A 25,167-nucleotide genomic window follows, 5' to 3' on the forward strand; every position below is an offset into this window, starting at 1 on the left:
AGACTTGACCGCCCTTCAAGGTGTGTGTGTGGGGCGGGGGGTCATACTTGCACCTGGAGACGTATGGGGATGGGTTCTCTCCCACTGTGTGCCCTTGGACCACCTGCATCGGAGGCACCTGGTGCTGGTTAGAAATGCAGGTCCTGGAGTGTCAGCCTAGCCTCTGGAGGTGGTGCTAGGAGCTCTCGTTCTGTGTGCATTTCTGGAGACTGGCTCACAGTGCAGCACACGGTATAGCACATACAATCCTCCGTGGGTGCAGTAGATAGAAGATGTGGCATGAGGTCTCATAGCCATGCGTCTTTAATAGTGATGAATGCGAATGATGGTCCCAGGTCTCTGCCACTCCACTAATGTGGCACAAAAGATCTGAGATGTCCATGAGGGCAGACATGCCCCCAGGTCCTGCCAACACTACTCGGGCTCCTTTCCTGTATTCCTAGTGGAAGGAAGTGCTGAATTCCGAAGACAACTTGGAGCAAAAGCACAGTTTACTCCCAGCCAAGTAAACCACAGTTCTTTCTAAACTGCTCCTTGTTGGGGTGGTTGGAAGGCTTATGGACCCTGGGTTAAGAGCCTTATCTTAAAAGAGGTCCCTGCAGAAGGGGTTGGGGTCCTGGTAGAGGTTAGAGGAGTAAGCATTCCTCAGACAGAGCACCAAGGGTCCTCTTTGCCTCTGCCACTTGCTAGCTGAGTGGCTGGAGCCCCGATCCTGACCTTCCCTTCTCTGTCTCTGTTCCCACCTGTGAGGATGCACGAAGCCCAGCGACCCCTCCTTTAGGGTATGATGAGAAATGGAGAAAGTGCGTGCGTGACCCACGGTGAGCACCCAGTGGGGCCACGTGACCCTAAAAATGTGTCACCAAACATGTGGCTCTCAGGCCACTTGACGCATAGTTGGCCTGGGAAAGTGAGAGACAAAGTGGAGTTACCCCTACGTGAGGGAGCAGGGCAGCTGGGGTGCTGATACACCAACACCACAAGCCACTGGTGACGGGCTCCTGTGGAGTCTTAGTTTCCAAGCGTTTATTGGCTGCATTTGGTTCAATCAAAAGTCTTCCAGTGAACCGAGACAGATTCTGACATTTGCAAGACAGTGGATCTCTGAGTTCCTAAGGCCTGAAGAATACCATGGCACTGATAGCCATCTGCTACACTCCTGTCCCCTGGCAACCCCTGTCCCCAACCCCTCTGGCTCAGAGCCTGTGTCTGTCCTTAGAGACTGGAGCCACAGTGTCCTCAGTGGTGGGGGAACCCAAGAGTGGGCACAGGGTCGGTTCCTCCACAGCCAGCTTGAGCCCCGGATGCTCCACTTCTAATCTGGCTCTGTGCAAACGCTCCCAAAGACAACAGATGGTGGCCCAGGTCTCTGGGACCCTGCCGTCCACATGGGAGACCCAAATGGAGTTCCTGGCTCCTGGCTTCTGCCTGGCTGAGCTCTGGCTGTTACAGCAAAATATAAGATTCTCTCTGTATCTATCTTTTCCTCTCTCTGTCACTCTGCCTTTCAAGTAAATACATCTTAAAAATATGTGGTTTTTATTTTCCAAACCTCATTATGCAATCATTTCAAACTATGAAAACAACAGATGAGAAAAAGAAAGATGATGATGATGGTAATGGTGGTAGTGATGGTGGTGGTGGTGGTGGTGGTGATAATGATGGTGATGGTAGTGGTGGTGGTAATGGTGGTGGTGGTGGTGGTAATGATGGTAATGATGGTGATGGTTACTCAAGCCAGTAGTCCTATAGATCTTCCCTAGGAATTCCTTCCCCAAAACCACCTTCATTGAAATTGAAGACTGAGACAGGGGTGCAGATGATGTAGTAAAAAGAATCTGCCAGTGATCAACAGAACTGCAGCCTGTTGATGCCACATAAAACAGCAGGGTTAACATTGAGCCATTGAAATATGTTTGGCCTCGCAATTCAGAAGCTGTTATGTGTGTTGACTTTTTGGCTATAGCCTGTTCACCTCCATTAAGTCACAGGCCACGGTGATTTCTTGTTATCCAAGGTAGTTTTAGCTTAGCCACTGCAGCCGGAGTTCTCTCTTTTTATTAGTCCCAATCAACCCTTGAGCCTGCCTGATGGCTTGAGAGCCACTTCCCTTGCTGGCCTCCTTCACTGCCCCACACCCAGCACACTATCTTCTAGACCCTGTATCAGTTACCAGGCACATGCTTGCATGTACAGAAACCCCTGATTGACAGCAGCTGCAACCAGTGGGAGTTCCTTTTCTCACACAACAAGAAATGCAGATGGAGGTGGTTTGGGGCATTAGTTCAGATGGTAAGTTGTGTCCTTGGGTGGTTATCCTCCTATTTGTTGTCTCAGAGCCATACTAAGGCTGATGCTCTTCCAGGCATTCCATCAAAGTTCAATGCAGAAAGAAAGGGTGTTCTAGGTGGGTGTATCTCATTGATCAGAATTGTGGTGCATGGCCATGGTGAGTGGCAAGAAGGTTTTAAAAAGTTGAGTGTGTTATTCCCCAGAGGAACATGGGGGTTGTGTTTGCAAGATAAAATGGTGACTCACTAAACCTTTGAACCCACAGTGTCTGCTCCATTGTGAAACTCTCTCCCAGGATCTTCACACCTTGAGTTAAGTGCAGTCATTTATCGTGAATACTCCCAGCCAGCCCTCAAGTCATTCTTTGTCCAAGGACAGTGACTTAAATCTTTAAAAAAAAACCACATTTATTTATTTATTTGAAGGTGGGAGAGAAAGAGAAACTTCCATTAGCTGGTTCACTCCCCCACATGGCCATAACAGCCATGGCTGAGCCAGGCTGAAGCCAGGATCTTCATCTGGGTCTCCCACATGGGTGTCAGGGACCCAAGCACTTGGGCCATCCTCTGTTGCTTTCCCAGGCCATTAGCTGAGAGCTGGATGGGAAGTGGAGCAGCTGGGACTCGAACCATCACCCAAATAGGATGCCAGTTTCGCAGGCAATGGCTTTACTTGCTATGCCACAGCGCCGGCCCTGTGACTTAAATCTTAGGCCCTTTCCACCAAGCAGTATAGCTGGCTTTTGTTCCATCTGTTACTGTGGAATTAATAAATAATTATCTCTACGTTGTGACTACCTCAAAATAGAATCATCATTTCCTTTGGTGGCCTCTGACTAGTGTATACTTTATTTTACTTTATTTTTTAAGATTTTTTTTTATTTATTTGACAGGTAGAGTTACAGACAGTGAGAGAGAGAGAGACGGAGAGAAAGGTCTTCCTTCCGCTGGTTCATCCCCAGATGGCCGCAATGGCCAGAGCTACGCCAATCTGAAGCCAGGAGCCAGGTGCTTCCTCCTGGTCTCCCACGTGGGTGCAGGGGCCCAAGGACTTGGGCCATCCTCCACTGCCCTCCTGGGCCACATCAGAGAGCTGGACTGGAAGAGGAGCAACCAGGACTAGAACTTGGCACCCATATGGGATGCTGGTGCCACAGGCGGAGGATTAACCTAGTGTGTCACCATGCCGGCCCCCTAGTGTATACTTTACATGTATAAATATTATTTCAACCAAGAGGAGAGAACAGGGTCCTGGCTACCCCTGGTGGTACTGCTTTGTCATATTGTCACTTTGGAATATTTTTTAGGTCTGACTTCTTAGAGTTTGTTCATTACTGTTGTTCCAATATGGTTCACTGTCGCTCCCCCTCTTCGTGGAGGAACGACACAGGACCCTGCGCTGTTCTTTCGTTTGCTCGGCCCTCCCCGGGTTTGCTGCTGGTTCTTCCCGGGTTGGCTACTATCCCTTCCACCTCCGTGGAAGGGCAGTTCCCCCTGGCCACATTCCCCACTTCCGCAGGGGAGCGGCACACTGCCGGCCGGCTCTCTCGGGGGCTGCACAGGTGTTCACCTTAGATGTTCCCCTTAGATGTTCCTGGTGCATGCCGTCTCTCTCCTCCTTTATAGTCCTCCTCCGCCAATCCTAACTCGGCTGCCCACACACCGAGTACACTGCTCTCCTCCAATCAGGAGCAGGTCCTGCAGCTTGTCAAGTTGGTGAGAGGCAGCTGGGTAGAAGCTGTTGCCTCCTCTCCCAGCGCCATATTGTGGGAGAGCAGATGCATAGAATAAGTCTTAATTCCAGTAACTTAGTCTAGTCCGAATTGCTCCCCACAGTTCACCTTTTTTATCTTGGCTCTATCTGTTATCCATGCATCAGAGGACACATTAACACATTGCCATGATAATGCTGTGTAGCAGGTGGCCTCACAACCTCAGTGACACACCACAACAGCAGTTAACCTAACTTGTGAGTCTTTGCATGGAGCCGAACTGTTGAACTGGGGTTGGGCTTGAGCAGTCTCACCTGGGCCTGTCCATGTCTTGGGATTGGCGGCTTGTTGGCTGCTGGGCCAGCTGGGGTGGTGACTCAGCTCTGCCCCACCTGTCTCTTTTCCTCCAGGATCTTCAGCAACAACTGTGCAGGCAGTGCTTGCTTGTATCAAAACCCCTTTGTCCATCTGTCTCCATTCACTCCTCCCAACAGCCACATACTCTGCCTGGAGAGCATGCTGGAGATTGCTCTCCTGGTGGAGACTAGGCCAGGTGAGAGCAGGCATTCAAAGTCACACAGCTTGCAAATGTCAAGTCCTGGACTTGATGCAAGATCCTCCACGCATCGTGGGCTTCCTCCGAGGCTCCAGGCTGCCCCACGTTCTGCAGCTGCTGGGGCCCGCTCAATGCTGCTTGCACATTTTCCATGCCATACTGCACAGGAGATACCGGCTACCCTGTGAACCCCACTCTCGTGGGAGTCCATTCACTTGGTCTAAACCCTTCTGTGCAAGCTCACCTGGGCTGGGGTGGATAGAAATGTGTGATGTACACAGCTGCTGCCCCTCAGGAGAAGAGAGGCCAAATCCACAGATGTTGAACACAGCTCAGGGTCCCAGTCACTCAGGATCAGTGCATGAGTACAGTTAGGTTTCCGGGAGAGAGAAGCCCCTGTGGTCATGAGTTTCACATAGACACTCCAAAAACCCCTCTGTTCTCTAGGTACCCCTCACTCATGACTTCCAGAGTGTATCCCAGGTGCACTTGTTCAGGTTGCTGTAGCCTGGCCTCAAGGCTTAGATTCCAGGGTGCTCCTTCGGGCTGCCTCAGGGTATTGGGACAGCTCAAGGATTTCTGAGCATTGAAATCTATCTTGTACTATAGTGCACCTTGTAAAAATAACAATACAGAAGCAGGTACTGTGATGTAGTAAACTAAGCCTCCACGTGGGGCACCAGCATCCCATATGGGCTCCGATCCATATTCCTGCTGTTCCACTTCCAATCTAACTCTCTAGAAGAGAGAAAGCAGTGGAAGATGACCCAAATGCTTGGGCCCCCGCACCTGCATGGGAAACCCAAAGCTCCCAGCTTTGGTTCAGCCCAGCTCCAGCTGTTGCAAGCATTTGAGGAGTGAACCAGTGGATGGAAGACCTCTCTCTGTGTGTGTCTCTCCCTCTCTCTCTCTCTCTGTCTCTGTGTGTGTGTGTGTGTGTGTGTGTGTGTGTGTGTCTGTAACTCTGCCTCTCAAATAAATAAGTAAATAATCTTTAAAACAAAAGAATATAAAAAAAGACTACCAGTGGTCCACAAAATGGGTGACTTGGGTTCTAAAGAATGTCCCTCCCTCTGTGTGTTTGGTGGAGACAGTTTCATAATAGGTAGGCTGAAAACCAGCAGAAGTGTCCATGGGGTGGGGAATCAGAAATGACCTCTGTATACAAGAAGACAGCTGAGCCCCCAAGGAAGCCTTGGAGACACCTGTGGGCTGGAAAGCTCTTCCCACGCATCTCTGAGTCCCCTGAGAAATGGACCAGTACCTCCCTGCCTCCCACAGGAGTTGAAAGAATGAAGCGATATAGTCCTGGTCAAGTACCTAGCACATGCCTGGAACTCCTGGCCCCGCACATGGTGACAAATGTTACCATCATTGGTGTTGCTGCCCTTGTCATGATCTTCATTGAAATGAACGTAGCCTGTGGACAAAGGGGAATGGTCAGATTACTCTCAAAATGCCTTATTCTTGTATGAACGTGTTTTCCCAGTGTCTTGATGGTGCTGTCCGTGGCATACTTGCTGTAGGCTCTCTGCATCTCAAAGTTCAGTTCTGTGTGTAATTTGCTGTGTCCTCTGTTCACTTTGCTTGTGCTGCTTTGCCCTTCCAGTAGGAGCCTGTTTTCCTTCAGGCAATGTGGGAGAGCATCACAGGGTACCTTTTTCAACCACAGGGCCAGGCCTACCCTCAGCTGCCAGCCACCCCACCAACCTGCAGCCCTCTCGGGGTACCCAGAGGAGCTTTGTCATGGGGCGTGTGATTGACAGGGAAGGATCCTACCCCATTCTTGTCTTGTGCGTGGAGACTGCTGTAGTTTTCCATGGTCATCACCCTCAAGAAGCATGGGAGCTGCTCACCTCCCACCCCATCCAAACTCGGCAACATGTAGGATGTTGGATGCAGCCCCTTGCCTGTGAGCAGGGCTGATACTTACTACTATTGGGACATTTTCTCGATGAGATGCTGTTTGGACTTGCAGGCACTGTAGGCCGTTTCGATGAGCTCAATATGTCAGCTGTGGACAGCTTATTTAGATCTTGGTTAATCCACAGATGTGCAGTTCTCGCTTCCAATTACTGAATTTGGATGTCCTTTCAAAGATGATGTTCAGACCTGCATATCATTGTACCAGCCAAGTCTTAGGGCACCAGAGGACTTGAGTCCATTGCAATTTGGAAATGTATTTTCTGACATTTCCACAAGGCTGTACAATTCAGCATTCATTATTTTTAGATGGATGTCTTCCCCCCACAAAAAAAAAAAACTGCAAAAAATTTTGTAGTGGATATGCATTGATCAATTAATAAAAAGTTGTTTTTAAGATTTCTTTGTGGGGACATCATTGTGGTATAGCAGGTAAGGCCTGTGATGCTGGCATCCCATATGGGCGCCAGTTCAAGTCCTGGCTGCTCCATTTCCCATCCAGCTCCTTGCTAATGACCTGGGAAAAGCAATTAAAGATGGCCCAAGTGCTTGAATCCCCGCCACCCATGTGGAAGACCTGGAAGAAGCTCCTGGCTTCAGCTTGGCTCAGCTCTGGCGGTTGTGTACATCTGGGGAGTAAACAGAAGATGGACAGTTTATCTCTCTCCCTCTCTCTCCTTCTCTCTCTCCCTCTCTTTCTCCCTCCCTCTCACCCTCTCTCCTTCTTTCTCTCTTTCTCTCTCACTCCCTCTCCCACTCCCGTTCTCCCTCCCTCCATCTCCCTCTCTCTCTCCTCTCTCTCTCCCTCATCCCATTCTCCCTCCCTCCCTCCCTCTCTTCCTCTCCTACTGTCTCCTTCTCTCTCTCTCCCTCTCTTTCTCTCTCCCTCTCACCCTCTCTCCTTCTTTCTCTCTCTCTCTCTCACTCTTCCACTCTCTCTCCCACTCTTTCTCTCTTCCACTCTCTCTCTCTCCTTCTCTTGTTCTCCCTCCCTCCCTCCCTCTCTCACTCTCTCCTCTCTCTCTTTCATTTTCAATTAAATAAATCTTTAAAAAGAAAAAACATTTCTCTGCACGCTGGCCAGAGTCCTTCCTCTAAACTCTCCTACCACCTACAAACACACACACACACACACACACACACACACACAAAAGTAGATGCAAGAAGGGAAACTTAGAAAATATTAGAAATTTTGAAATACAATGATAACCACACCCACAGGAAGGAGACACATGGCTATGGCTGGACTTCCAAACTGCTACATGCAAGAAAAGTTAGGGAAGTGTACAAACATACATCTACTTAGATAAGTTGATAAAATGAGATTGCACATACCATTTTCTAACATTTTTCCTTTAGCAATGTGTTGCAAATACCTTTCCTTATCACCAAGTATGAACTTATGGAATCCTTTTCACAGTATTTCATTGAATGGTGAGTCATGGTTTACGTAACTCATCCCTTGTGGTGTGTTTTGATAAGTTTTCATAATATATTAGAATCAGCAATTTTGAGCTGAATGTCGCCGGCACATATGTCTTTGTGCATTTGTCTGGTATTTCCACAGTACCTGACAAATATTCTGAAGGCGCACTTGAGAATCATGCAGTCTGGTAGGAGAGACAGAACAGATCTCTGTGAAAAGAAAACAAGCTCATGCGTAGGGGAGGTAAGGCTCTGAACCAGTGCAGCCACCAGGAGTCAAAGGCCAAAGGGAGCATCATTTCACGCTTGCATTGCTGCGGAAGCTTCTATGACAGACAGTTGCAAGTGACAGACATTCAACTAAAATAGCATGCATGTCAAAGGCATGCTCTCGGCTCATGAATTGGAAGGCTGACTTTGGTTTCAGACTGAACTGTGTGCAGGGTTCACATGGTGTCATTGGCCCCTGTGTGTGTGTGTGTGTGTGTGTGTGTGTGTGTGGGCATGCCTGCATGCACCTGTCCCTTCTCTTAGTCCAGCTTCTCCCTGCGTGAGCAGCGTTCTGAGATAAGCTCTGCCTACAGGACAGCTACCTCTACCATCCCCAGACTCAGGGGAGTGTGCATCTCAGAAAGAGAGAGCTTCTTCCCTTCAGCTTCTCTGCTGATCCCCATTTGGCCCTTACTGGCCTTTGGCCCACCACCACACTGTGTGATAGTGAAGGGGTATCCTGGTAGCCAGCATAGGCCATGTGCCTATCCCCTGTTAGGAGGAGGGGATAAGTGACCGAGGGCCCTATCCTGGGGAACAGTTCACAGAAGAAAATGTTGCGGCAAGGTCAGTAAATCAAAGTCCTGTCATTGCACGTTGGCCCTTGAACCACATGTTAAATATGCTGGGCTCTAAGTAGCAGAGAATCAGCGAATCCAACCTCTTTTGTGAGGCTTAGGGTACATTATAACATCTAGAGGTAGGGTGGGCTCTGGTGTCACTTGACCAGTGCTCCGTGGCATCCTTAGGGGGCTAAGGTGCTTTGTAACTCGGGGTCAACTGTATCTCAAGTACATTTTCCTTCCATGTGGCCGCTAATGGCAAGGAGGGCTCCCAGCTACCTGTCCTCAACCAGCAAGAGCAGGTGAGAGCTGATTCCTTTTGGCAGTGACTCTGAAACCTCTCCTGCCATCTGATTGGGCCCACCTAGGCCATGCACCTGATTCGGACACAGTGGCCATCCTTGGGGAACAGTGCACACCGATTGGCCCATCGTTATCTGTTCTTCAGGAAGCAAGGTGTAGGAGAACAAGGTGTCGCCTCCTGCATGGGGTGTGGTGGATATTTGGACAAAACTGGGGTCCCTCAGGAAAGACTGGGAGTTGGGTGCTAGATGGCCAACCAGCCCTGGGATCTGAATAGTCACCGAGGAAACAGGTGGCTGGTTGAAGCGGAGAGGCAGTTGCTGGCCAAAAGGCAGAATCCGGAACGTGCCCTGGCCCTAGCTGACCCAGACATGGAAGCAAGTTTGCAGAGCCCGTCCTGCAGGGAAGGAAGTTCAGCTGGAGGTGTTCATGCATTCATGCCTTCACTTCACACATCTCCGTTGAGCACCTGCCATATACCCAGACTCTGTGCTGACTGCTAATCCTAGCAGATACAGAAATCCTAGCAGATAAATTTCACATCTGTGTGTGCTTCTAGCAGGGGAGACAGACAATATACAAATTGATGTGACATGATATACCAAAAAATAATCATAAAGTGAGGGAAGTGGGATAAAGAGGAGTGGAAGGGAGAGGAGTTGAGTTGACCTTGAGCTGGGACCTGCAGGGTATAGTAGAGATCGCCAGTGACATATCTGGGAAGAAGAGTGTTCAGGGCACCAGGAACAGCAAGTGCAAAGGCCCTGAGGCAGGCATCTGTTTGGGGAACAAGGAGGTGGCCAAGAGGAGAGTGGCAGGCAATGCAGTTAGGGAGAAAGCCAAAGCCAGGCCATGTGTAGTTCTTCCAGGCGTTGCAAAGACCTTGTTCTAAATCCTAACTCCCATTTGAATGCATGGTGACAAAGGATATTACTGAAGGCAGAAGCAGCCAGACCCGCACCCACTTGGCTCTCCCTGCCTGTGAGTTAACTCTGTCTCCTCACCTCTCTTCCAGGCCATGTACATGTTCTACGCGCTGGCCATCGTGTGTGACGACTTCTTCGTCCCCTCCTTGGAAAAGATCTGTGAGGTACGTGTCTCCTTTTCTTGCGGTGTCCACGCCGGGCTCAGGACAGGGCCTGTGTGCCCTGGCACTGCTCCAGCCCTGCGCCCTGCACAGCAGCTGGGGCAGGGATCCCCGCCATCAGCAAGCTGGGGAGCAGTGGACGATGTTAGCACTAAAGCTCCCTCAGCACGCTCAGAATTCCATGACACTGACAGATACTTGGATTTCAACTGCAGGAACAGCTCTCTCCACTCCATTAGGCCATAGTTGATGTGCTCCAGTCATCCCTTGGGTATCCAGAAAGGATTGGTTCCAGAAACCCCCGCGGGGATACAAACCCATGCTTACTCAGGGCTCTTGTATATTTGCATAGAACTGGTGCTCACGCTCCTGTGTTCTTTATATCACTCCTGGATTCTCTGTGATACTGAAGACTAAATCCCATGCTGTTCTGTGTTGTTTAGGGAGTAGTGGCTGGGGAGGGAGACAGACTGAACTGTTCTCAGATCTTTGCACTTGGCCGTCGGTCAAACCCACAGATGCAGAACCCACGATATGAAGTCTGACTCCGCTCTGTTCCCTTCCTCATTTTCCTTCCATCTTTAAATCCTGTTCTTCCTCTCTCCCTAGCCCTTTCTCCATGTGCCTCTTCGACACCCATCCCTGTCCTTTGGTAGTCACTGGGGGTCCTCGAAGACCGAGAGCCCCCCCAGCCACATGCCTCGCCCAGCTTGCTGTCTCATGTGTGCAGAAAGACCCTGAGCAGAGGCCTGAGAGGCTCTGAGATGAAAGAATTGGGTACAGAGACCAGGAAAGTGTCTCCGTTAGAAATCATCACAGAGTACGCCAGGCTGAACAGCAAGTTAAATCCCTTTCATCAAAAAATACCCAGCAGATCTAGAACTCTCCGGCACCTGCCTCTTTCATCTCTTTGCTCTAAAGCATGGTATCCTTTATCTGGAAACTTCCATTTTATCTATTGATTTTTTTTTCTAATTCAGAGTCCCAGTTTTCAGAAGGGACCTCGCCCAGATACATCTCTCGTCTGAAAGCCCAATCTCCTTCTGCCTCTGCTCCTCAAAGCGTGTGACTCCCCCTTTCCTCCCAACCCCCTAATATCTGAGTCAGCAAGTCTTGGGGAGCAAGGGAGGGAGGGGGCCCAAATTTTCGTTTTTTTTTTTAATTTTATTTTATTTTTTATTTTTTGACAGGCAGAGTGGACAGTGAGAGAGAGAGACAGAGAGAAAGGTCTTCCTTTTGCCGTTGGTTCACCCTCCAATGGCCGCCGCGGCCAGCGTGCTGCGGCCGGCGCACCGCGCTGATCCGATGGCAGGAGCCAGATACTTATCCTGGTCTCCCATGGGGTGCAGGGCCCAAGGAATTGGGCCATCCTCCACTGCACTCCCTGGCCACAGCAGAGAGCTGGCCTGGAAGAGGGGTGACCGGGACAGAATCCGGCGCCCCGACCGGGACTATAACCCGGTGTGCCGGCGCCGCAAAGTGGAGGATTAGCCTAGTGAGCCGCGGCGACGGCCTATTTTTTTTTTTCAAATTTTCGTTTTTTAATACATTCACAGGTTGCTTGTTGAGAAACAACTTGAGAACCGCTCTCTTAAGCAGTTCCTGCTGTCCCTGAAAACGTGTTAGGTTTCGTGCCTTAGATAGACAGATGGTAGAAAATAGATTAGATAGATAGTAGATAGATGGGAAATGGATAAAAGATCAATTAAAGAGGGAGAGAAATAGGCACATGAGTATATGGTAGATAGATGATAGATACTAGAGAGAGAGAGACAGAGAGATACATAGAAGATAATTAGACACATGGTACATAGATGAGAAATATAGAGAAGATAGATTAAAAAGAGACAGGTAGGTAGATAGTAGATAGATGATAGATGCATACATACATACACAGGTAGGTAGATAGATGGCAGATAGATGATTGGTAGGTGATAGATGATTGACAGATATGATAGGTCGTAGATGATAGATTATTATAGATAGAAGATAGATTTAGGCAGAGGTAGATGATAAAGACAAATGATAGTTAGATAATTGGTTAATGATAGACAGATAGATGATAGGCAGTTAAACAGATGATTAGAGAGAGAGATAATTGGCAGATGATTACAGGTGGGTAGATGAGAGAGAGAGAGAGAGAGAGAGAGAGAGAGAGAGAAGGGAGGGACCTCCTAGAGGCTGCAGCAAGTGCACCTGTCTTGCTGTCTTGTAGCACAGTAGCATAAGAGAGGTGAAGTGGTTGCTGAGACGCACAGTGGGCAGGTGAGGAGCCCTTCTCACAGTGACTCAGCCTACGGCAAGCAGGAGGAAGTGTCCGGAACCTGTAGAGATCCTTTGTGATCTCTGAAATGCAATCATCCATCGGTATCCAGGAGGCACTGGTTCCAGGAACCCTTGTGGCTGTCAAAACACACAGATACCCAAATCCCTTATACAACATAGTGTTTACATATAACCTATGCATATCTTCCCATATACTCAGTTTTTAATGGTATTTGTATATTTTCATTTTATTAGAAAGACAGGGAGCAGAGATCTTCCATCCCATGGTTGATTCAACCAAGACTGGGCCAAACCCAAGCCAGGAGCACAGAACACAGTTGAGGTTCCCATGCATATGGCAGGGACTCAAGTACTTGAGCCATCACTTGCTGCCTTCTAGAGTGAGCATTAGCAGGAAGCTGGAGTTGGAAGCAGAGCTGGGACCCAAACCCGGAACATCACAGATGCATCATAACTCCTGCACCAAATGCCCTCCTCTATCCCATGTACCTTACATCACCTGTAGATTTCTCTGTACTGCCTACTACAGTACAAATGTGATGTACATAGTGACAGTGCATTGTGTAGGGCATAATGACAAAAACCAGTGTGCACCTGTTCAGCACAGATGCCGATTTTTTCTGAACATTTTCCATCTGAGGCTGGTCAAATCCTGAGACATGGAGGGCCAACTGTACCACCAGTTGCTGGTTTATTCTTCAAGCAAAGCAAAGCAACTCATCCCTTTCCCACACAGCTTTTACTGTTGCTAATGGCAAAGATGCTGTATGCCAGATGTACAGAAATGATTGTCAGCGAACACTCTACTCAGTGGAAGAAACCTAAGGAATGTGTGGACAGACACGCAGCCTTGGAAGAAGCAATTAAAGAGCCTGAACACTGCAGGAAAAGAGAGCATGGGGAGAGGTTAGTTTTTAATGAAAAAGGTTAGAGGCTCGTGTTGTGGCCTCCACCTGTGGCACTGGCATCCCATATGAGCACTGGTTAGTGTCCCGGCTGTTCCTCTTCCAATCTAGCTCTATGCTGTGGCCTGGGGAAAGCAGTGGAAAATGGCCCAGGTGTTTGGACCCCTGCATCCACGTGGAGACCTGGGAGAAGCTCCTGATTCCTGTCTTCAGATTGCCCAGCTCCAGTTTTTGTGGCCATTTGGGGAGTGAACCAGCAGATGGAAGATTGGGCCATCTTTTCACTGCTTTCCCAGGCTGTAGCAGAAAGCTAGATTAGAAGAGGAGCAGCCAGGACTTGAACCAGCGCCCATATGGGATGCCGGTGCTGCAGGCGGTGGCTTTACCGGCTACACCACAATGCCAGCCCCCCCACGCTTTACAAACAAGAAAAACAGGGGCTCAGAAAAGTTAAGCACCCTGCCGCAGGTCACACAGCTGGCTAGGGATGGAGTCATGATCTGCACCCAAGCCAGCGTGAGCTCTGAGTTCTGGGTCCTCATGCTTGTTGCCACTGTGCCATGCAGAGGAGCTTGGCACAGCCCCTGGTTTTGTCAGTAGTGGCTCCACCTCTGGGGTGGCAGTGGTGGACGAAGAAGAGGAGCCACCTTTTCCCAAGCCCTTTGTGCTTCCATCCCCTGAGTCTAATCTCAGGAGCGAGATCAGTGTAACAAGGCAGAGTGTCACCTGCTTGCATCCTTGACAGCTGCTGTGCCTCTGCCAGGAGCAGAAACACACTGAGCTGTTGAGGAAACATGGTGTCAGCCAGGGTCGGTGGGGCAAGCACCAAGATTACACTCATCTAGAGGTCCCGTGTGTTTAACCTGTAACAGACAAGCAATGGTTGACACCATCTCCCGAGCTTGGGGGATGGAGGTGCCAGCCAACCCTTGGCAGCCTCAAGGGCTGTTCAGCACCTTTGCTTTCCCTAATCCCTGTCTGATGTTGTGTTCTTCATGGGTGCTTAGAGCCTGCAGCTGGGCACAAAAGGGTGCAGTGGGTTAAGCTGTTGCTTGGCACAACAGCAGCCCATATCCAAGCACTTGTTCAAGTCCCCTGGCTGTACTGCTTCCAGTCCAGCTCCCTGCTGTATGCACCTGGGAAGGCAGCAGAGGATGGTCCGACCGCTGGAGCCCCTGCCACCCACAAGGGAGAGACCAAGGTGGAGTTCTGAGCTCTTGGTTTCGGCCTGCGCCAGCCATGGCTGCTGCAGCCATTTGGGGAGTGAGCCACCAGATGGAAGATCTCTCCCTCTGACACTTTGCCTGTCAATAAATAAATAAATAAATAAATCTTTTTAAAAATAGCTAAGGTATGGCAAAAAACACACACACACACACACACACACACACACACAGAGATGTTGTTTTCAGCTTGTGGGAAAGATGATTTGGGAGAGAAATCTACACTGTTGTTCAACAATTTATAGTCAGGTGGAGGGCTGATTCCTGCCCAGTCTCAACTACTTTGAAGTTGAAATCAGATAAAAATGTGGGGCTTGGGGATGGAGACAAAGGAAAGGGGAGAAATAGGAGATGTGACAGGAGCAGCTGGGGCAGGCCCTGGGTTCATCAGGCACCTGCTCCAGGTCAACCTCTTCACCTGCCTGGTCCCAGTTTCCCCTGGGGTGCGACCTTGGTCTCTGGGTCTAGGACAGCCAGGAGGTTGCATCACGGGACACAAAGAAGGTGTCCAGCATGGTGAGAAGCTCTGTGCACCCCCCGGAAGAGGGACTTGGCTCCACTGAGGTGGAGAAGGGGCAAGGGCACATTTCAGTATGAAGAAGAACCAGCATGAGCAAAAGCCCCCAGACTGGGAGGGTGTGGCATTGCTGAGAACTGTGAGGTGGAAGCCCCGGGCTGGGCAGAGGCTGTGAGGAGAGGAGGAAGGCAGGAGGGGAGGTGTCCAGGACAGTCAGAGCAGCGGGTGTTGTGAGGATGGTCATGGGCACCGTCTCCCATTTATGATAGCATTGAGCAGGGCTCTGCCCAGGGGCCAAGTACTGCTCAGGGCTTGCAGGAAACAGAGAGGGAGCACAGCACGGGCCGTGCCTTCTGAGCACCTGCAGACTGCAGAGCCGCTCCTCAGTGATGCAGCCGGCTCTGTGCACCCACAGATTCTGTGTGCGTGGATTCAGGTGACCACGTCACACATTGAAAATACTCGAAATCAAATGGAGACATTTTTGTTGCAGTAAAGATACAGCTATTTTTGTAGCATTTTGATTGCATTAGGGATTGTAAATAATCTAAAGGGGATTTTACCTATACAGAGGGATGTGATGGGTTCCATGCAGATCGTGTTTCATTTTATTTTTTTAAAGATTTATTTTATTTATTTGAAAGAGTTACAGAGAGAGATAGAGAAAGAGAGAGAGAGGGAGGTCTTCCATCCGCTGGTTCACTCCGCAGATTGCCACAACAGCTGGAGCTGCTCAAATCCAAAGCCAGGATCCAGGAGCTTCTTCCTTGTCTCCCACACGGGTGTAGGGGCCCAAGGACTTGGGCCATATTCCACTGCTTTCCCAGGCCATAGAAGAGAGCTGGATTGGAAGTAGAGCAGCCGGAACTAGAACCGACGCCCATATGAGATGCCAGCACTTCAGGTCAGGGCTTTAACCCGCTGCACCACAGCGCCAGCCCCTCGTGTGTCATTTTATAAAAGGGAATCGAATGTCCTTGGATTCTGGTACCCATGGGGTTCCTGGAACCAGTTCCCTTGGATGCTGACGACCACCTATATCCACTGGGGGCTGGGTGAAGTAGCAGGGAATTGGAAGTGGAGAGCGAGTCTGGGAGGGGAGAGGTTGACTCTGCTGGGGTTACAAGGGCAGAGTCTGGAGGCAGGATTGCCCCCCTAGGAGGCAAGGTCTCGGCAGCAAAGCATTTCAAGCCAGAGTATTTGGCTGGAGAGCATGTGAGCTTCAGAACCAAGCAGGGCAGAGCAGGGGCTGGCACCAGCTTGTAGGGAGCCCTGGGTACTGGACTGGGGTGATAAGAATTGTCAGGTGCTCAGGAGGGAGCTGGGAAAGACTTTCAGTGACTGTCATGGCAGACACAAGAAGATCCCCCCACCCCACCCTGGTGAAATGATGCCAGGGCTGGAATGAATGAGGCAGAGGCAAGGAAACAGACTTGCAGGAGGAAGCAAAGTGACCATTGAAGGAGCCGGAACACCTGGCAGCAGCCTAAGGATTGGAGTCTGCAGCTAAGACCCTCAGAGCCGGCGGACAGAACCACAGCGCGGCAGGGCTCATGGTCGCTGCTGGTGAACCAGAGCTGTGAGCAATGCATTTGCTGTCTTGCTCCCAGATTCCCTGCCTGGTGAGGCTGGGGGATGCTCACAGCCACAGGTTCCAAAGTTAAGCTGACAGCACCTCCTCCGTAGGGTCTCCTCTGTACCCATCTGGGGTTTAGCAGTTGAGTCCAGAGCCAAGGCACCCAAGATCCCTCATTCATATCCACGTGTAGGGCTCCCACTGCAGCCTGTTGCTGGTCAGCCAGCAAAGCCAGTGGCCTGCACCAGGCCCATGCTGCCCCTCCATGGCTGAGCTAGGAAGTGCAGCAGTGGCAGGTGCCGCCAGGACAAGGGACGGTGGCATTCCAAACCTGGCATCTCCTTGGCTGGACGGCCAGGAGGGAGCTGGCCGACCATGCTAACCAGTCTCTAATGTGTATTTGTCTTGTCTTCAAATTGCTTTTTGATTTGACGCGTGGGGTAGCCTGGAGACAATGTCTCAGCACGCTCTTGCCCACTCGCACTCTCCCAGCCGTGGGTTTCACAGACTGCAAGGATGGGGAGTGGGTTTCAAGAGGTGACCCTCACATGCACACACATCCTCCCAAAAGCCTCCATAGCATCCTGGAATGGAGGCTGACACACTAATTATGTGAGACCTTCTTCTCTGGGAATCGGCATAATAGGACAAAAAGTAGCGATGCTTTGCGTACAAATCTGGGTTATTGGCATTTATTTAAATGTCAGCCCTTCTGGCAAGACTGGGGGAACAAAGCAGCACTGATGACCTTTGCCTTGGTCCCACTGGCCCCTGTGGCCTCATAGCACCCCTCTGTGGCCCCTGTCACCTTCGCAGCCCTGGGGGGCACTGGGGCTGGGGACCCCCATATCAGGAACTCAGAGCTCTCGAGGACATGCATTCCCCTCCCTTGGCCTGGTCAGAGTGGCCCAGCTCTGCGGGGTGGAGGAGGGGTAGGTTGGGAGGGGCTGAGCCTGGCCGCCAAGACCTGTCAGCCCTCCTCTCACTGAGGCCCCAGCTTCTCAGGGCTTGGGGTCCCGGGAGTCACAGTCACCTGTGTTCCCAGGTGGAATCCTACTCACCTGTGCTCTGTCTTTGCTCCTCTGTAGCGTCTGCACCTCAGTGAAGATGTGGCTGGGGCGACATTCATGGCGGCAGGCAGCTCAGCCCCAGAGCTCTTCACGTCGGTCATAGGTAGGTGATGACTGGGGGACACCCCACTCCTTTGCTGTTAGAAGGAAAGGGCGCAAGGGTCAGACAGTCCCCGGCTGGGGATCATCTGCCACGGATGGGACGTGGGACCCAGTGGCCCCAAGATGGGTTGCTCTGTTGGTACTCCACTGTGCCACTGGGAGCTGTTGTCATGCTACTCTCACTGTGCTTGAACTTGCCCCAGACTCAAGGCCGCTGCTCCTGTGGGACAGCAGAGCCGAATACTCCCTCCAATCCTATAGATCCCCAGTGCAACCTAATGCCTACAAAAGGCCACCAAGCCCCTGGCACCCAGAGCCAAGCTGACGTGCACCTGTATTCCAGGGGTCTTCATCACCAAGGGAGACGTGGGCGTCGGCACCATCGTGGGCTCCGCTGTGTTCAATATCCTGTGCATCATTGGGGTCTGTGGGCTCTTCGCAGGGCAGGTAAGACTGACCGTCCCTCGGTGATGGTGGAATGTGACAAGGTGTCACTTTGAATACTTTTCATTCACTTTCACTTCACTTACTTTTCATTAGTAATCATATGTGTCTATGGGGTAGAATATGAAATTTCAGTATGTGTATACAGAGCGTGACAGGTCAGGGTGATGGGTGTATCCGTCACCACAAACACTTACTCTTTCTTTGTGTTGGGAGTATTCCAAGTTCTCTTTACTAACTCTTTTAAGACAGCCATAGATAGCCTACTGGGCCACAGAACGGAGAAGTGGGTCATCCCTTCTATCCCTTCACACCTTCTCGTCAGCATCCTCCACTCCACACTGACTTTCCCAACCCCAGAAAGCCACCTTTCCACTCTTGTGCTGTGAGATAAGCATTATTTAGTTTCCATGTCGGAGCGAGAACGTGCCAGGTCTACTTGTCTGTGCCTTTTCTCACTTAATCATGTCCTCCTGTTCCATCCGTGTTTTCACAAGTGACAGAATTTCACTCTGGTGGCTGAATAGCACTCCATTGCATCTGTATGTCCCCTTTTCCTTATCCACCGCTCTGTCGGTGGGCACCCAGGCCGATTCTATATCTTGGCTGCTGTGAGCAGTGCCACAGCCAACAGGGGAGTGTAGATGTCTCTTTGCCACACTGTCAGCTCCTGGGGCTGCATACCCAGTCCTGAGATTGCTGGAATATATTATTATGATATAATATAATATATATAATAAATAGTTCTTTTTTAATTTAATAAAGCTTTAATGACAATTCTGGTTCATACATTGGGTTCACGTACCTAATGGACTTGGGATAATATACTAATAGACAATAGATATAAAAACGTAAGTCATGGAGGCAGATCTTACTAGAATAAAAGAATGAAGATAAAATAATGACTGTTCTAGCTGTGTAAGTCTAGCCAATAGGTTATTTAAAACCCCTTCTATAAAGGAAATATTTCATTTCGCATCTTCTTTTGTGATTTTTTATTTATATAAGGTGAACAGATTTCATACAATTCAGAACACAGATTTAAGAGCATAATGATACCGCCCACCCTTCCCTCCCTCCTGCCCACACTCCACCCTCCCTCTTCCTTTCTTATTTTTTCTTTTAATTTCTACAATGACATACTTTCCATTTATTTTATAAGCATTCACTGAACCCTCCTCTACATAAAGAGTTCAACAAGTAGTAAGTGGAAAAACCACTGTTCGTCAAGAGTATAGACAAGGGCCAGAAAGCGATGAGCAAGTCTCAAAATACCAGTTTCATTCCTATACATCACATTTTTTGTACTCTAGGTGAGTTAGTAGTTCTGTTTTGGTTTGAGGGTCCTCTATACTGTCTTCCACAATGCTTGCCTTCGTTTACATTCCCAACAGTGTGGAAGAGTTCAGGGCACTGGCTAGAATCCAACTCGTACTGGAGCCCGTGGTCTTGGGCAGAGGTGATCGGGGGTTCCTTCTGGACTGGACACTGATGCACCACCACGACTCAGATGGAGTCTAGACTCCCCAGGGTGTCCACATCACTAACTCTAAGCAGCCTGAGAGACACGGGTGACAAATGAGAAGCTGTCCCATTCATTTTTCATAAGTCACTGATCCGAACCAGAATGACCAGAACTGTTTTAGACATGGTTTGGCCTCGGCAGAAATAGATAAATGAGAAAGAGAGCTGGGGAAAGAGACTCTTCCTGTGAAAAGAAATTTTCAGCCATCACAGTTTGAGAGGAGCCTTTTCTTTTTCTGCAGCCATGGAGCGTTTTACCCCCACATTAGCTTTTGCATGCTGGGGGGATCATGAGGGGACCCTGCCGTCTGCCACCCGTGGAGACTGCTCCATGGACAGAGGGTGTCGTGGGGCCTGTGTGCCTTGTGAACACTGGGCTCTGTTTGCTCACGGGCCTGGGACAAGGCTCTGCGGCCATGCAGGTGTGAGAACGCTGGCTAACGGTGGTGCAGCAGGCTAAGGCGGCAGCTGGGGGCTGGTGGGTTTTCAGATGTTCTACCAGCTCTGGAAGTCCTCATTTCTTTATAAGATTGTGCTAGGGTTTGAGCATGTCCCCCAAAAGCTCATCTCTTTGGAAACCTTAATCTGCAAACTCATCTGTTGATGGCATTTGGGGGCGGGGCCTTTGCGATTAGATGAGGTTGTGAGGTTATGATAAGCAGAGGAAGAGAGGCCTGAGCTAGCGCCTGGCTCTGTCACCCTGGGGCGCCCATCCCCATGTTGCAAGGCCCTTGCCTGATGCCAGTCTCATTCCCCTGGCTTTCCCAGCCTCTAGGCCGTGAGCTAAGCGAACCTTTAGTCTTTATAAATGACTGGGTCTTGGGAAACAGACTAAGATGCAATTTTACTCAGAAGCAATGCAACCCAAATGCCGAAGATGGCACCTTCTAGAAAAAGTGATTTCCAGGAACTACTTTGCCTTTTACGCAGGAGGGGAAACCAGTGACCCGTCTCACCTGACCTGCAGCCTCCATGCAGGCTAAGCGGGGTCCTGCTGGCCCCTGGCTCCTGTGAGAGTAGGGGAAGGCTCCTGGCGACCTTGTCACATACCCTGTGCTAGGCCACCCATCTTTCAGCAGCCAACCAGGGGTACCTGTGCTGCTTGCTTCCCTAACACACACTCGAGGGTGTCCATGCAGAAATATGCAGGTGCACCCTTGCTGTTCTCCGCTGTCCATTTTTCATAACTGCTGGTCTGTCTGCGTGCAGGCACAGGGATACTTTGATATGGCCAGGGATCAGCTTTAGGGCCCTCAGGTGCAGGGCTTCCTTCTACAGCTGTCTCTGTACATGGGGATTGAGCTCTGCCAGCTCACTAGACGGAGTGTTCTCTTCGTTCTCATCCTTATGCTCAATGGTCTCTTGTCTTACATTTTGTATACTCTTAATATGGTGTTTTCCAGGTTTTTTTTAAAAGATTTATATATTTTTTCATTTGAGAAGTAGGGTTATAGACAGAGAGAGGGAGAGACATAGAGAGAGGTCTTCCATCCACTGGTTCACTCCCCAGATGGCTACAACAACCAGAGCTGGGCCAACCCAGAGCCAGGAGCCAGAGCTTCTTCTGGGTCTCCCACATGGGTACAGGGACCCAAGAACTTAGCCCATCTTCCACTGCTTTCCCAGGCCATAGCAGAGAGCTGGATCGGAAGTAGAGCAGCTGGGACACGAACCAGCACCCATAGAGCTTGCCAGTGCCACAGGCAGAGGCTTTACCTACTAATGCATGCCACTGCATGCCCCCCCCCTTTTTTTCAATCTTTAATATGATCTCCCTCTCCTCTTTCAAGTAAATAAAATAAATCTTTTAAAAATAAGTAAATAAGAACAACATCCACCATCTGAGTCTCCGTCGCTGCCTTAGGTGCCTTTGGCAGCCCCTGGCTCTGCTCTGCTTGGGCACCTTCTCCATGAGACATCACATCCAACAGAGGATCCTGTTGCTGTCAGCAGCTGGTAATTAGCGTCGTCACTGCTAGCAGCATGGTCATTAGCCTGGCTGCGATTAGTGTTGTCATTAGTGCATTAGGCATTTCTACCTGCAGCTTGACTCAAAAGCAAGCCCAAAGAGGGGGAGTGAGAATGCAAAGACATGAAGACAAATGACTGGGCAGTGTCGACTCAGGACCACGCAGCTGATTACTTGTGAAATGGTGTGAAGGCACGTGTGGCTCATCACTCATCCGCAATGCAGTGCAAGCAGCAGCTTGAGTAGAACACCAGCCCAAAAGGTACGTGGTGTCCCAAACGTCACCCAAACGTCCCAACTGGCACCTGTCACTCGACTCCCTCTGTGAGGTCTTCATTGGCCCATCTCACAGCACCACATGACCTCGGTGAGAAGCAACAACCATGGTTGTGGTTAGAGACAGCCCATGTGATGAATCTCAGAGCCAGCCCGTCCTGCTGGCTTGCTTTGTCCTGTGCCCACTCGGACATGCCCAAGGCCCTGCAGCCTACTTTCTCTGGATTTCACAGAGTCCCTGGATTGCCAAGGAAGCAAAATGATGTTTGGAAAAAACATGGGCTAAGGAATCAGACTGGTCCAGCTTTGAATCCTGACTCTACCTGCAGGAGATACATCCATTCTCTAAGCCTCAGTTGTCTCATCCCTGGCATGAGTATAAGCGTGCCTACTTCCCAGTGTTCCCATGGCGTGTTCAACCTTATGAGTCCCTGGCCTGTGGGATAAGTCATTGAAATTGGACACCATCGCCAACACTCAGAACCCAAGGTTGAGAGTTCTCACTTCCAAATTCTACCCTACACCACTGTGATTATTTGACCAGCTAGTTGGTGGAAATTGACAGTGATGGATGTCCACAGCTTACTTAACAGCTACAGAACACATGGAGGGAATGGAAGGGGAAGGTCAGGGAGAAGGTCTCCTAAATAAAATGAAGCTGAGGAGAGTTGTTGGAAGGAGGATGTCACAGGACCGGTCCCTTGCCTCTGTGCAGTCTGGTCAGTGGGGTCAGTAAGGAATGAAAGCTACCCAGCTTCATGCATTGAGAAGCCCTCACAGACGACAGAGCAGGTGCCATAGAATGTGATGGCCAAGGCTGGAGATTTGGAATTGAAGGGATTGGCAAATGCAACCTGGGCCTCCCTTAGCATTGCTGGATATGCCAACCCCCACCAGGAGCCTCTCTAACCCATTAGGGCAGGCAGGCCAGCACGTGACCAAGTGGGTAACCCATCTGAAATTAAAGTTTAATTAAGCTGTAAGGTTTGAGCTTCTGTCTCTGTTAGGGTTTTGATGAATTCCATGTAATTAAATGTCTGTTGCATCCGCAGTTTGTAAACATGCCCAGTGCTACAGCATCTGCCTAAGGTGCTTTGGGAAGTTTTATGGGACGAGAAGGAAATTGCTTCTTTGAAAGTGGTTTAGAGAGTGGTTCTTGGCATCCCCACAAAACGTTTCCAGGGCAGTGGTCCTTCAAGTTTTCTTTATTTAAAAGCAAAGAATAAGAACAACAAAGAGAAAACACCAGATTCAAGCTGCAGCTAATGTCGCTAATGTATTTCACGTTATTGTGTTGAAAGGACTTCGTGCCAATTTCATAAAACAATGTACTTTGGAATTTAAATCCACTCTTCTGCGCATGGTAAGCTTGCAATACATAACCACAAACAGAGTAAACAGTTTATCTACATCCCAGATTAGGACTCTCATATTCCAGTTATTACAAACCAGCAGATGGTCCCAGTTTTTAATAGAGAGCACCCACATCAGCTGCCCAGCATCCACAAAATGCTCTTTGGCAAGCTGGATTTTGCTTTTCTTCAATGATCAACTGTCCAGGAACAAGCAGCACCCAGCGGTTGCACATCTGGATCCAGACCCTCCTTCCTTTGGGTTTCCCCAGGAGAAGATTTGAAGGCAGGACTCAAGCACAAGTAGTTTATTTAAAAGGTGACCCCAGGAAATACCAGGGAGACAGGATAGGTGTTAGATCAGGGAAGAGAAGGCAGCACAGAAAGTGTGCTGAGAGCAAGGTGACCTTCTGGGCAACAGGGATTTAAATCTTATATGGGAACAGGAAGGCAGCTTAGAGCACAGACAGCTAAGTTAACTCATGGAAGGCACAGGGAAGCAGGGGCATTTGTGTGCCAACTTCTATCATTGGCTGGTTAACAATGTCTCTTAAGGGACATTAATTCCCCAGCACTCCAGCTTGTTGGGCACAGCCATGGTGGGCTTTGGTGTCCAGAGAACACTCCCAGGCAGAGAGCCATTGGGGCTAGCCGAGATAGTAAAAGCAGGGAGATACGAGGGGGTTCCATGAAGCATTTGTTGCAAACTCAAGGCTGAGGCTTTAGGCGAAGCAACCTGTTGGATCTCATCTTCGGCTCCTCTGAGTGAAACAAGAGTGTGAGTACCAGGCACAGCGGTAAGAGTCTGGCACCAGAGCATCTTGAATTTAGAGAATTTCTTCTACAGCTGAAAATAGGAGCTACTGTTTGTTAAGGTTCTTTAATATGAAGACCCCACGCTCCAATCGCTATACATATTTGTAGAAATGTAACCACTGAATTTAAATACAGTATCAACCTTACTGACAGGCAACAATATTGATACAAGGCCAGGAGCTGGTGGGGCTGGGGGTAGGGATTTGCTGGGAGGGAGTTAAGACTGGATTTGAGCCCACATCTGCTGACTGTAAAATCCATTCTCTTGCCATATGGGGAATCTATGGTTTGAAAATCTCCAGATGTTATTAGTACATTTCTGTGATTAGTCTTAGATTTTTGTCTGTGTGTTCAAAGTTTGGGGTCTAGAATCTGGGGCAATGCAAAGAATGGGCAGAGCAATGGAGAGCAGGACCCCCAAGATGGATGCTGAGGTGTTCAGCACCCCCGACACCAGGGTGCAGCTAGAAGCTTTTTTTTTTTTTTTTTTTGACAGATAGAGAGACAGAGAGAAAGGTCTTCCTTCTGTTGGTTCACCCCCCAAAATGGCCGCCACAGCTGGTGCTGCGCTGATCCGAAGCCAAGAGCCAGGTGCTGCTTCTTGGTCTCCCATGCGGGTGCAGGGCCCAAGTACTTGGGCCATCCTCCACTGCCTTCCTGGGCCACAGCAGAGAGCTGGACTGGAAGAGGAGCAACTGGGACTAGAACCCAGCACCCATATGGGATGCCAGTGCCGCAGGCGGAGGATTAACCAAGTGAACCATGGTGCTGGCCCCTAGAAACTTCTTTTCCCATAAGATGGCATCTCCCACAGCTAGGCCTTTGCTCCCATCCAACAAATTGAGGATTCTGGCTGATGAACTTGGTGGGAGACCTATAGACATTCCCAGTTTTCCCTGAAACCTTGCTGCCAGTTTGTGGCTCCCCAGACAAAACTCAACATTTGGCCTATCATGTTCCTATTCTGAGGAGCATCC

General features: G+C 49.8%; 1 protein-coding gene across 3 annotated transcripts in view; it reads left to right on the plus strand.

Moving 5' to 3' along the window:
• Window positions 1-25,167, plus strand: part of SLC24A3 (solute carrier family 24 member 3) — a 524,378-nt gene that overhangs the window by 380,789 nt on the left and 118,422 nt on the right. For all 3 annotated transcript variants that reach the window (XM_051845347.2, XM_070052127.1, XM_002710947.5), the window contains exons 4-6: window positions 10,059-10,133; window positions 17,726-17,810; window positions 18,153-18,256. In XM_051845347.2, the coding sequence (XP_051701307.1) occupies window positions 10,059-10,133; window positions 17,726-17,810; window positions 18,153-18,256 (264 nt within the window). The remainder of the gene's footprint in view (window positions 1-10,058; window positions 10,134-17,725; window positions 17,811-18,152; window positions 18,257-25,167) is intronic.

This window comes from Oryctolagus cuniculus, chromosome 11 (genome assembly GCF_964237555.1).
Source record: "Oryctolagus cuniculus chromosome 11, mOryCun1.1, whole genome shotgun sequence".
NCBI lineage: Eukaryota > Metazoa > Chordata > Mammalia > Lagomorpha > Leporidae > Oryctolagus > Oryctolagus cuniculus.